Genomic DNA, 14113 nt, shown 5'->3' with positions numbered 1-14113 from the left:
AGGTGGACCTGTACCGTAGGAAATTTGCGGGTCCGCACCTACTTTCACGGGTATTTGACGCAAGGACGCGCCTTATTTCAAACGCTGGCTTTCACATTGGCACAGTTAGCACAGTTTTTGCTAACTTCTTTCAAAGATACAAAATCTAAATTGTGTCAAATTTTGTGAGCGCTCAGGTTTAGTAAATCACTGATTGACCTCTACTATGTTCTCTTTCTTGACTATACAGGCTACAAGGAGAGCTTCATAATGTCTTTGTGCAGCGATCAAGTATCCGCAAAGAGCTGATGGAGCTGGAATCATCCGACAGAGACCTGACTATGAAGATCCTTAGAAAACAAATGACCCTAGAGAGAGTCAGAATTGTATATGGACAGACTATGCAAGCTGACAAGGTAGGCTCAGTATAGTATACCGTATTTGCTTGAATAGTTGCCCCCTTCAATTAAACACCCCCACCACATTTTTCAACCAAGATGTTTCAAAAATGCTGATATTTCCATGCTATCTTTTGTAGTAAGCTTACCAAGGTGCACACATGGTCACTAATGGCGTCGGTAATTGGCGAAAATCTGGTCGTAAACCTGGAAGTGAACCGGAAGTCATTGTTCCTAAGCACTGTTTGTCAGGGGGTCAAACCCCCACCCTTTTTATTTTTCCGCCACGCTTTTTAGGTATACACCCTTTATTACCCGAAACTGAACCCCCACCCTTTTGTGACCAAAGCATTCGACATTGTAGTTGCCAAATTCGGAAGCTTCATTGCTACCGCAATTACCGTACATACCAACATAGTCACTTCCGGGTTCTCACAATCTGCACCCGCCATTGTCCATTTCAGAGTCCGAATTGATGCAGAATTTATCCTCATCTAACAAACACTCATGATTTTATTCATTATCTGAAACATTTGCAACATTATATTGGCACAATTACTCGCCTCAAAAGGTCCCTGAACGAACTGTGCGTCCCTTTTTTCGAAGCCATTTTCAACATCAATTTCGTTTTATTCATCAGATGACAACAACACGCGTGAACTTCTGCACATGGCTGATATCCTGAATCGGTTCGAATTTCCGATAAATCAGTCTCTACACAGGCGCTGTGGTTCCGATCGCCCCACTTCTAGTGTGCAGCGAAGCGGGCCAAAGCAGCTGGTGACGAGGCTGAAAATTATATTCATTCATAAAATTCACGGCGCTCGATTCTACTATGGGTGACATCGTATGAATCGAAAACATCAGCAAATTAATTTATGACATTTTCTTTCGAGATTTATGAAGAAAATATGAATGTTTTTCAACGGATCATCAAATTACTTTATTATATTATATTTTTTTTTTTTTTTTTTAACCCACACGCTTTATATATTGCTCCCACGCTTTTTAGAATCCCACTCTTTATACAGCAAAATTTTAACCCCCACCCTTTTACAGATTTTCAGAATTCCCAACCCCCACGCTGTAGAAAGCGTGTCGGACAAACAGTGCTAAGTTCATAGTTCGTCATTTCAGTGCGAGTTTAAAGCTTACCTAATGATTTTAACAATAATTATCGTTCTAAAAGTGACCTCTAATAAACGTTCCCCTTTTAAAAAATGCAATGCCCCCGGGGCAACTATTCATGGAAATACGGTATGGTAGTGAGTTTCTGTTAACAATGTGGTAATTCTCAGGTTTTGACTTGGGGCCCATACCTATTTACCATCACATAGCCTCCCACAGGCTTTCTGTAACTTGCTGCAGCTTACTACACCCACAATGCAGAACTTTACCATGATGCATTTTACCACTTCTGTTGAAATAATTTTACCATTACGCTGTAACTTAGAGAAATATCTAGCAAATGTGCATAATTGTTTATGAGGTGAGGGCCAATCGATTTATAAAGCGTGCAATGCAAAATGGTATATGTACACTCACTTTGCGTATTATTATCGCATATACGTACTTTGGACGGTGGTACTTGGACGGTGGTACTGCAGAGCCCTCTACAGTCCCTGATTTTTTAAATACAGCATTGTGAAAAGATTATTCAACAACCGTTGTTAATCCGTGATGAATCCACACTTTTACTGAAGCGTATACGCTGTGAACGCGAAGCGAGACTACGCGTTCGCGAGCGCCGTAAAATTTGTCATGCCTGGAACCTTTGTGCGTATGCAAGTTTACATTATTTTTCAGGTAGCGGCTAAACATTGCCATTTTATTCTGTAGTTTTATTGCTGATATCAACAGAGAAATCATCGAAGATTTTGTAAGGCTGAGTGGCAATTATTAACTGACATTCCTCGTAAAATAATCATGAATTATACGATCTTTAGCTTCTTTTTGTTGTTGAAAGGGATTCAATCATGTTTCACCGTCATTCATCACCGATTAACAACTCGCGTCCGGCGCGTCTGCGTGGTTTACTTCGCTCGGGCAGCTACTCGGCGAAGTCAACCACTCAGACGACGCGGACGCATCGTTGTTAATCGGTGATGAACAACGGTGAAACATGATTGAATCCCTAAATTACTGTCTGTCACACTTGTATGACAACTTCAAAGTTCAAGTTACAAACAGCAAAATAATGTAATACTGAAATATGTAAGAATTAATTTAAAGAATCAACCGAACTCTTGTATGCATGAATAATCAATTTTAAAATCACCTTACCACAGACCATGTCGAAATCAGAGAGGGTCATCGCTGCTTCTAAAGCAAGGCAAGGCAGACTTCGAGGGCGCAAGGGAGAGGTAGAACAACGCATGAAAGACAATGAAGATTGGCTTGGTAGGGTATCAGCTGAGATGCGACTCGCCGGCAAGGATGGACAAATGCCAGAGGTATGATATTGTTACTTGTAGTTCTCACAGGTTTTAAACTTAGTTCTTATAAATGCATGCCTATAGTGTGTACACCTTTCTCGAGTCAGTAATTTGGATATTGTTTTTTATTTTATCTCTAAATCTAATGGTGAGAAGTATACAATTTTCAGAAAGGATTTTAGAAAATGTCAAAATGTGATTTCACTTGACTGACGCGAGGAAGGTATGCGGACGTAGACAAAATGGGGTATATACGAAGCTCCTCTCAGGGAAATTTTGCTTCCCCATGTAATAAACATAAGAGATTGTGGGAAATGTACTATAGTATTCGGCAAGGTCCTTCAGCAGTGTACGACTGCTCCTCTCGATTATCACATAAAAATGATTAGGTCGATGCGATGCTATGCAGCTTTTTCAGCTAACTAGCCGCAGTAGTTGCATGCATGGATTCTGCGTATAATGAAATGATAGAGGATTGTGTGTAGTAAAGTCGCTGGATGAGCGCTTATAGGGGCATGGGCGGTTAATGGAACGAATACGGTACACAAAGTTTCCAAAAGTAACAGTAAATGTAAAAGTTCTTCTGGATTTTGTTTCAGGTGTTACAAGATGCCTTGAGGACAAGGCACTTAGAGATAGAATTGAAGGACAGCCGCAGACAAGTCAAACATATCAAGAAAATGGCAAGACAACAGGACAGCCAGATATCCAATACAGAAAAGTAAGTACAGTCTAACTCTTGATGTTCAGCCATGATGGGAATTCTGAACTCGTCAAAAATTCTGAGTAATATTTTGATTCATTCAACTTCCCTTTTTTAACCGGGCCATTTCTTCTTTGTTTGCACAAGTGTTCAGAGCAATACTAGTTATCATCACTACTCCAAATAATGGCATTTAAACAACCAGTGCAACCGAATCCCGATTTTGTAACTTATCCGACCATTGCACTATTCCAGTTGAAATTGTTACACCCCCTATGGAAGACACAACCTTAAGGAGGCACACAGGATCACTAATAATCCATTATTATTCACCTCATAACTCGAAAACTATTTATGTAAAGTATATAAAAGTATGCATTTTTTGAATGGAAATGAGCTCATAAATCCATTTAAAATGTCAGTTTTGGGTCAAAAAGTACAATTTTCGAGAAAATCTCAAAAAACGGCTTTTTTGACCAAAAATTTTTGGTCCGCCATAAAAAAATTATTTCAAAATCAAAAACTGTAAAACATGAATTTTATTAATTTAGACAAATAAATCTAGAAAGTGTTTTTTTATTTTTTCGAAATTTTGCTTAGTTTTTAAAATATAGGCAAAAAATCAGTAAAACCGTGTGACCCGTGTTCAAATTTTTGAATCATGGGTGATAAAAAAAGTTCTAGGCCCTAATTTAAAAAATGAAAAAACACTATCTAGATTTTGGCCATATCTAAACGTTTGACTTAAAAACTTACCTCAGTGATGCTTCATTTAGACGCTATGGCGGACCAAAAATGGTTAAAAGCGGTCAAAAGTGAACTTGCCGAAAATCGCGATTTAGAAAAATACAGCGGATTTTAGGTCCATTTTTGAAGATTACTCCATGAATATATAATCCGGTGACTTGTGACGTTTGGTCAAGTTAGAAAATGAGAAGGGGCGTCCAACTGCAGCAGATTGGCATTTTTTGGGTGATTTAGAAGGTAAAATATGCAATATGACAAAATTATTCGTGCACATTCTGCAGATGTTTATCCACATGGTGTAGCCATTTTATTTACTGCAGTCTTGTTTCCATGGTGCAGCAGAGCTTCCGGCAAGGCAGCGGATGTCGCGTCGGCGTTTGAGGAAGCGACAGGCGCGGACAGACAGACAGGTTCGTGAATAAGTTGCACAGTGCATGGTCGTGTTGCCTTGAACGAAACCATGATTATTTAAGCACAATTTTGTCCTGTTCCGCATAAAAAAAAGATCATGCTCTGTATTAAAATTTGCGGACATCAGAACATTAAAATTAGCATAGAATAACTGACAAGCAATTATTTTAGCAGATAATCAGGAAGTTTTATGAAATGAAGAATAAATTGAGACATAAATCATGATAATTGCGATTTCTGTTTTGTACTAATTTTCATAATTTTGCTTTAAAAATGCAATGTTTTTAATTTATCGTTTTTGGTGATTTTCTTTCTTTCTTTTTTTTTTTTTTTTGGTGTTGACAAATATTGCATTTTAATGTTCATTGTCCTTTTCTGAACCGCAAATATGATGTTGTTACTACTCGTTGCTTTTTCTTTTTAGTTGGTGCTTGAGAGGCTCCACATCGGCCCTTCCGCGCTAAAGATAGGCATTTTAACGCCCGTTATAGCTAGGCCTACACCACAGGAATCCCAAGTAAAATTTTAAAAGATTCTGATGTGTCGCATTACTCAATATTCCGTTTTTGTTATTGCAATTGTTTTTTGTTATCATATTTTATTTTTTACTTTTTACGGAATATCAAACACGTACAAAAGTCATAGGCCTATTATAGGCCTAAAGTCACAATTAAGTTGTAAAATATTTTGTACCGCATAAAAAGTGAATAAAATACAACAACAAAATTTAAAAAAGTGTGTTTGTTGTTGTTTTCAAATAAACGTGTAAAAAGTGGGGTAAAAGTTGTAATATGTCTTGAATAAACTTCTTGTAAAACGGACAAAAAGTAGGCCTATATATATGTTAAGCGGGCAAAACACGGAGAGGTCACATGAAAACTGAAAAACATAGCCTAACAAAACCGAATTTCAAAAGTAGAAAACGGAACACTTATGGCTTTAAATTAGATTGTGGTTTATGCAGTAGGCCTACCGTATATAGGCATCATGCTATAAAGAGCGTTTTAAAACACTGCATGAAAACATTCACAAAAAAATGCTTTAAAGCACTTTACCTTTTAAAGTATGCAGAAAACATAAACGTGAAAGTTGAAAGCCAGACAAACATTGCAAATAAAAAGGCATTCGCCAAAACATTCGCAAAAGGTGTTGTAAAACCAAAAGCTTTTATCGCAATCATAGTTTATGGTAGACCTAATAGGCCTAATAGGCCTAGAAATGTAGTTAAAATGGCACGAACTTGCGTTTTCGATTATATTTCTCGTTTGAAATTATTATTTAGCATTAAAACATTCATGAAAATGCTTTCATAAACACGTGCTCGCTATGCCGATTTCAAATATCGACATTTTTGACATAGAGTTGTAGGCCTATAAGATGGTCGATATGATGTATATTGAAATGTCAACGTTTTTGACATTGCGTTAATGGTCAAACAGAAGTAGAGAACGTTTGCAAACGAATCTTAAAGCATTATTCAGGGCCTTAGGTATATAATATAGGCCTACCGGTAGTAACTACTTGCCTATTTTTTATGGTCTTCAAAATTAAGACGAGACTGAACGACCGCAGAGGCTCCCGAACCAAGGCTGGGACTGCATAATATATAAGCTAATATAATAGGCCTATATTCTTGTCCAACTACACCAACTTGGTAAATCAAATAATAACAATGAAATGAATGAATGAATGAATGAATGAATGAATGAATGAATGAATGAATGAATGAATGAATGAATGAATGAATGAATGAAATAAAACAAATTTTTTAACATAAAATAATAAGCCTAATGATGTACTATACGGGCTAAGTCTAGCCTACTAGCAAAATATTTAGGGCCTACGTTTTCTATCGTATCTACCAGATTGCGTCATCATTACAGGGCTTCTTACGGGTAACTACTTCTTACAGATAAATTTCATCTTTTCAAGTTCAGAATGAAACTTGAAAAACAAAACAAACAAAAAATCAAAAAAATTCACTATTATGTTCATAGAAAAAAACCTATAATTTATACCACTATATCAGCACTTTTTTGGCGAAATTTATCGAGTAGGCCTACTGATTCTTGGATTGGGACGGTGGTGGTCTGTCGGCCCGCAGTTTCGCACTGCAATGGTGCAAGCTTTACCTACCTTGGAACTTTGGAAGAGATCAATACGATAAAATACGGTAGTGATCATAGACATACCATCTTGTTTGTCTGGGGTAGTGATCGCGATTGGCGACTCCAGCGGCTCAATCAGTAATCACCTCGCCCATCCAGTTTACCATGTGTGCGTGTCTTTGCTGTATCGCCGCAGTGACGCTAGCATTCGAGAACGCCGATCTATTATGGAAAACAATGATTTATTTGCTTTTGCATTTAGACGAAGTTTTAATGAAAAAGGGTCTTTAAAATAGCTTTTCTTATGGTTCAAATTTTAAGATTTCTTTAAAATCTATTAATGACAAGATAAAATACGGTTTGGAGATGACATTAGTGATGAAAACTCAATTTTGGCCATGTAACACTTCAGTGATCCTGTGTGCATCCTTAATCTTCCACACAAGGAGTATGAATTTCAAATGGGGTTATGTGTAACTCCATTTGAAATCTACACTCCATGTGAAGGAAATTAAGATCATGTCTTCCATAGGGGTGTTAGGGTGTATGGATTTCAACTGAAATTGCACAATGGCCGGATAAGTGACAAAATTGGGATTCGGGAATTTACACTGGTTGTTTAAATGCCAATATTTAGAGTACTGATGATAACTATTATTGCTCTGAACACTTACAATGCAAACAAAGAAGAAGAAAAAAAGACCCATGGAAGTTGAATTAATCAAAATGTATCTAAGAATTGTTGATGAGTCCAGAATTTTGATTTACATTAAAACTAGAAGATTCAACCTAGGAAAGAATAACTGTAAATTATAAAACTCATAAGACATTTCTTTCCATATTTCTCCTTAGATAGACACCTTGGTCTGGGGCGGACATTTTAAAAATGAATTTAGAAGAGCAGCAACAACATCACTTGCATTACATTCCAGATGTTAAATCTACATCATATGCAAAATTTGAGGAAATTCGCACAAGTCCGTTTTATTTTTGGGCCATTTGTCTATAACTGGTCTTTACATGTAGCCCTATGGAGAGAGTGCCCGTTGAGGGCGCTATAACCCCCATTTTAGGAACAAAATGTGATTAAAAAAACGGACTCATGCGAATTTTCTAACATTTTTAGAGTATGTGGTATGAACATGTAGAAATATAATCAAGTAGTTGCCCTACCTGCTCTTCTCTGAAAAAATAAAAAGTCCTATACCTCAATGATAATGAAACCTAGGTGTAGAGCCCAAACAAATAAAGTTGTTCATATGTATGCTTGTTGAAATCGAAAACATGATATTTCAAGACAATTTTTTCCCATCTCTTCAACAGGTTGGTTTTATCGCTAATATCAGTGGTGAGAAAGCAGTACTTCCTCATCAAAGGTGCCGGCTTGGCAACCTCTGACACAGACGCTGAGTTCGAGACAGTTCAGAAAGCAGTGGAAGGTGACAGGGAAGTAGTGTGGGCCGATCAGAATGTGTCAGTGACTGATGATAGTAATTTGGATGGCGTATTGACAGATGTGAAGTCGCTAATAGAGCTACCAATTTTGAGCTGTGTGAATGTGACACCAAGAGGTAGGCAGTTTGTTTATATATGGTCATTCTGTGGATTCTGATGGGATCAAGTTAGACTCTTATCCTTTCATCATCTACTAAATGAGAATATTATTGGGTTATGTTGATTAGTGAAACTGAAAAAAAAAACCAGCATTCCAAGATCGGCGGACATGATAAAATGTGCATATGTGCCTTTAATAGCTTACCATCTCACGACTTCTACTAAAGTGTCTGCGTCTTTGCTCACCATTGTGACAGGATCGTTCACTGAAACACAGTCGCAGGATAAAATGTTTACTTGGACTATTGGACACAACTGTTGGCCTATTGGCCAAAACAGTTCCACAGATTCTGAGGGAGAAATCAGATACAAATATTGGACATGACTTTTTAATGACCGCCTGGACGCATCAAGACTAGTAGGTGCTGACTTGTGCTGACTTTTACGGCATGTAAGGGAGAAGTCTTTTACTAGAGCTTAAACTAACCCATGGAACAAAATAGAAGTAATATTTTTGCACATTTTTTTGCTTAATTGTTTTAAAAATATTTTTTATTGACAGCTCCTCACCTGAAGCAGCGTGATAGAGAGCGTCAGAATACCACACCATCAGGACGTCAGACACCGTCCCGTGCATCACAACCAACCACACCTGTGAATCCAGCCCTAGAAAGAGTACAGTCACAGGCACTTCTGACACCTCATATGCAATTGGTTAACACAGTAACACAGGTATGAGCATAATCAATCAATCTATCAATCCATCTAATCAATCCTGGTATAATAGTCCATATATCTACCTCCAGTCAGCGGCACTTTGACCGATAGGTTACCGTTAAAACCTGATAGTTAGCATATCGCCAGCCTGCTACACTAAATGCCTAAGTCATTTTTACATGTTTCTCATTTGATGTATTCCACAAGTTAATGAAAAATGCGGCTGGAAATTTGATGAATTATGGGTTTATTACTCTGAAAATCAAAATTGCAAATGAGAAACATATAAGAATGACTTATAGTGGGAATTCCAATTGAATGAACGCAGCTTTCAATAGCGTGACAATTTTTTGCGCACACTGCGCGATGTACACCAGCGTGTGTGACTGTGCGTGAGTAATGCGAAAGTGAATCCAACCATGCCAACGCACTCGTGATTGGTTAGCATTGTATCCAAGGTCGTGCGTTTGCGTTGTAATTTGAAATACGCGATATACGATCGTGGTTGGATCGAGTACAGCTGCTGAAAGCTGCGTTCATTCAATTGGAACTCCTACTATAGGCATTTAGCGTAGCAGGCTGACGATATATCTATCTCCAGTCAGCAGCACTAGCTTTGGAGTTCAGTGTCTTTTATGTTAGCTTTGTGTTACTTGGTGCGTGTACATACTTTTACGCGCGCAATCAAAGTGGCGCGTATGTAAAAGCAAGAAACAATGCTAAGCCAACGCAGGACACGCTGAACTTCAAAGCTAATGCCGTTGATTGGAGGTATATATGATTGGAGGTAGAAAATTTACACTTTGCGTAACTAAGCATATTGCGTTAATAACCTCGCAAAGATCTCCATGTAAACTTCATCAGTTGACCTTTCACCATGTCATGATAGTCAAACGTGATTGGCTAAAACGACAACCTAAATAGAAGGCCAAGATAGGAGAGTAGAGTAGTTTTGTGCGCTTGTGCATAGTCACAGATTAACAAGCGTAGGTGAATATTCTTGATTGAACACAAATTACCAATTTTTCCTGTAGACCTTTTTCTCAGACGTCACCAATCAATCGATATTGGGGTCCAGCATTTGAGTCATCAGCACCCAAACGCAAATACAGCGCGGCGGCGCGCGATCAACTTTATGCGCCGCTCTAGGCGCCCCTGCGGAATTGCCAGCTCGCAGTACACGCTTAGTTCTTCACGGTGTAAAAAGTAAACAAAATTGTGAAACAAAACAAAGATTGAATTTTAAATAGCATTGCGTTTTTCTGTATCTTTTGTATTTTATGGCATCAAAACTAACTGGAACAAAGGTAACTAGTATACAGTTCCCGTAAACAATTATTTTATGGAAGCTAACATGAAATATGACAAAACAGAGGAGAAAATACGCAATATTTGGTGTTTTTACATCGTGGACACGTGAGAAACGCATGTGTTGTTTGTTTTCATCTCAGACCCCAATATCGATTAGGTGACTTACACCCGTAAAGTTTGTTAATTTCGAAATTCATTCTTAGAAATCTTTTCTTTCTTTGTTTCCTTTGGCCTTCAGGCAACACCACAAGCATCTGATACCAACCCTGTTACGCCTATCACAAGACAACAACCAGTAAATATCCTGACACCGAATCAGTCTTCCAATATCCCCCAAGCCACACCCAGCACAGCACAAGCAATAAGAGTACCGCTACAGCAAGCTACATTAACACCTAGGGCCAACTGTAATGTCCCATCCCATCCAACACCGAGCACCAAATACGGACCACCACAGAGGGTGGAGCTTCTAGGCGTTGGCCCACCAATGAGAGCTCCTAATCTTAATGTTAACGGACCTGCCCCAAGTGCAGTCCCAGATGCCAATCCATCGGTTGTTGGCATGGAAATCCGTCAAACCGGTGCCACTAATATGAAAACAAGTGTGGTGGGATCAAGTGGAAGCCCAGAAGTTGTCGACTGCAAAAAGAATCTGTCGTTAGAAGAGATGGACTTTGCGGAAGAAGGCGTCGTTCCGTTACGGACACCGCCATCTGCAGAGAGTACATCTGTAGTTGCAACAAATTCAGCTGTACTTGATAGAAACCTGTACAATAGCCAAGAGGCAACTACTTCAAGCCAATCAGGACAAGAGGCTCTGAAGCAGCCTGTTGCCAGGGCAATAACCTTTGACCCACAGGTGGCAAATGTCAGCCATCAAGTCAGTCCAGTGACAGGTAAGTAATTGTTTCTTACCCTGTTTAAAAAATGGGTCTTGATCTTATTCATTCAGACCAAAGTTGAGTTATTACCATCCCAAACATGCTCAGTATCCTGGTTTGAGGAGTTAAAGTTAAGCCCTGCCCCCACCCGGCTTTCCCCTGACAAATATTTCAGCTACGTCACTGACGATCACCATGTGCAGGCTCAGAATTTTGGCGAAAATCTGAGAATCGATTCTCCCAAAGATTCTTGTAAACAGATTTGCATGAATCCTAGTTGATTCTTGCAAACTTTTGAAGTTGATTTGCAAGAATCAAATGATTCCAGCAAATTTATTCTGAAAAAATCAAGATTGATTCTCACACTGCAAAACGAAATTTTGACCCTGATGTGACAAACAGCACTGGGACAGATTTTAAAACTGACTGCAAGATGCATGCAAAAAATTGCTTGCTGGGACAGGTGGCTTAGCATCTCCTCCAAAGGACGAGTATTGTCATGGCCGTTAAACCCAATTTTAAATGCACCATGGGGAGAGTGGATGTCTGAATTCAACCTACAGATGTTGCTAATTAAATTTGGACTCACTCCAGTCAATATCCCACCAGCAAGTTGCCAGCACCAGGAATTGAACCCAGGATCTCATGTAGGTGCCAAAGATGAGTATCACAACCACTATGCTATGCTAGCCTGTAATTAACCTAAAATGTTGTTCCTTTTAATCCAGGTACCCCCATGACCTATGCTCAAGCTGTAAGCTCGCCATCACGAGACACCAATGCTCTCGCCACAGATCCGAGAAGAAAACCACTTGGTGCAATAACCAATTCTCCGCAACTAGCCACGGCAACAAACCATACGTTGAATGAATCGTATACCATCAAACCGGCCCCTGATAGGACAAAGACTGTGGGATTCAGGGAGGTATCCACTCAACCTAGACCTGTTAAAAGGTAAGAAATAAACGGTACTGTAATAGTGGAAAATTTTTGTGCAATTAATTTTTTGTGCTTTGCCAATTTTGATCTGTTTCCCTTGTTTTTAAATTCAAGATTCTAAGTTTCCTAACATTGACCTACTCACAAAATGAATATACACTAAGCCAAAAAAGAAACTTATAATTTTTCACAAGGTCATATCTTAAAATCCTGTCCATCAAAATTAACTAAAATTACACACAGGATTGCCTCAATACTCTACTCTAAACACATGTCGGTCACCAATCAGTTGGCCAACTGACACAACCACAAAATGCACTGATATGGAACAACTTCCTGGACCACATTCACAACCCTATTGGCACCCAGCAAAAGAAATCTGTGAGAATGGCATCTTGAATCACAAGTCACAGCCAACAATTTTAAGAACATTAAGTTAAAAACATTAAAGAAAGTCAAAACAAACTTACCAGGATCATCATGTCACATGTCCAAACAAATAAGTTTCTTTTTTGGCTTAGTGTATTCGCATGTTGTTATTTTCATGGTAGCAGCTTGTAACACAGAAAGTGCGAAAATAAATGTAGCACGAAAAATTCCACTTTTACAGTCCTAATTGGCTATTCCAGTTGAAATCCATATACACAAACTTAATCCCACACAGGTGTGTAGATTTCAAAAGGATTCACCAAATTAGGCTAATATTTATATAATTGGTTTCCCTATCACTTATACTGTCAGTCTGCATGTCATCACTTGCGATAGATTTCTTCTTCCCATTGGTTGCTTTTGCCGAGATTTGGCTGTTCCATCTCGCCCCCTCGGACACGAAGGGGACACTTACTGTTGCACTCAATGGGAAAATCACAAAACAAATACCTATTGATGAAACAATTCCAAAAGTTGGATTTCTTATCAGGAAAATCAACTTTAAATAATTACTAAAGACAAGGCAAATTTTTATTTTCTGTGCTGAAAAAATTGACTTGAACTGAAAGGCCTGTACAAACCAATAGGGGATTTCGCAAGGATATCCCTTTGATAGACGTGAGAAGTGAGTAATTGCACTGGATGGAACAACCCCATCTGAGAGAATACCAGGTGCTAGTTGCACATTCTAAGTGAACTTATAGGTACATCCACTGGTCTCAAGGGTGCCAAACAGTGCATGTCACCCCTAGGCTGTCGCACGTCTGTTTCAAGCGAAGACTTCAGAATAACAGATTGGTGAACAGTTTTATGTTCCACAGATCAAACTCAATTGATTCATAGAATTTTAGACAGTGTTTATTTGTAGAATTGCAACAAATGTCTTTGCCAAATGTATGCCATGCTATTACATGTACATGTATTTCTCTTTCTCTCCTTCCTATCCATACAGACGTGATACGTTCACAATGTCAAAACAAGGGCCATCTCGTCATTATCGTAGCAAATCATACAACCATCCACAGTCATCAGGGGGCCATATGGAGAGATCACAGAGTGTCAACACACTGCATAAATACAACCTGCCTTCAATGATGGAACAAACCTCAGGTATGTTAGCCTTATTTGGGCTATGAGGAGCATATAGGGTCAAGTTGGGGTAGAGGGGCTTACTGGAATGGAAATCAAGTTTGCGGACTAAAATTGTCCTTTGTTGACCCAATTTTTTTCGCCAGGGCGCTCAAGAATCTAAAAGTGGGGAGGAGTAGGGACAAAAAATATTTTTTCCATGTTTTCACAATGTGTGAGATTTTACAACCTTGGTATGAGAGCATGAAAAAATGGCCAAGTGTGTGAGTCTCATGCTGAATATGCGAGAGTTGACAGCCCTTGGTATTAATGGGTTGGATGGGGTTTGGGGTCATATTGACATTCAGGACACTGCAATTACACAGCTCACCTTGTCTTGGCTGTTAGGTATATAGGCTCAAGTTGGGGGGCA

General features: G+C 38.8%; 1 protein-coding gene across 1 annotated transcript in view; it reads left to right on the top strand.

The window, feature by feature from the left end:
• The window catches only part of LOC140162541 (kinesin-like protein KIF18A), a 32327-nt gene that overhangs the window by 15275 nt on the left and 2939 nt on the right, over nt 1–14113 (top strand). Inside the window, 8 exon segments of the mRNA XM_072185791.1 lie at nt 230–395; nt 2666–2830; nt 3412–3533; nt 8105–8352; nt 8898–9067; nt 10602–11259; nt 11973–12198; nt 13565–13722. Of these exon segments, the coding sequence (XP_072041892.1) occupies nt 230–395; nt 2666–2830; nt 3412–3533; nt 8105–8352; nt 8898–9067; nt 10602–11259; nt 11973–12198; nt 13565–13722 (1913 nt within the window).

This window comes from Amphiura filiformis, chromosome 10 (genome assembly GCF_039555335.1).
Source record: "Amphiura filiformis chromosome 10, Afil_fr2py, whole genome shotgun sequence".
NCBI classification, from domain to species: domain Eukaryota; kingdom Metazoa; phylum Echinodermata; class Ophiuroidea; order Amphilepidida; family Amphiuridae; genus Amphiura; species Amphiura filiformis.
Note: the sequence above shows the minus strand (reverse complement) of the source record. Positions and strands in the feature narration are given on the sequence as shown.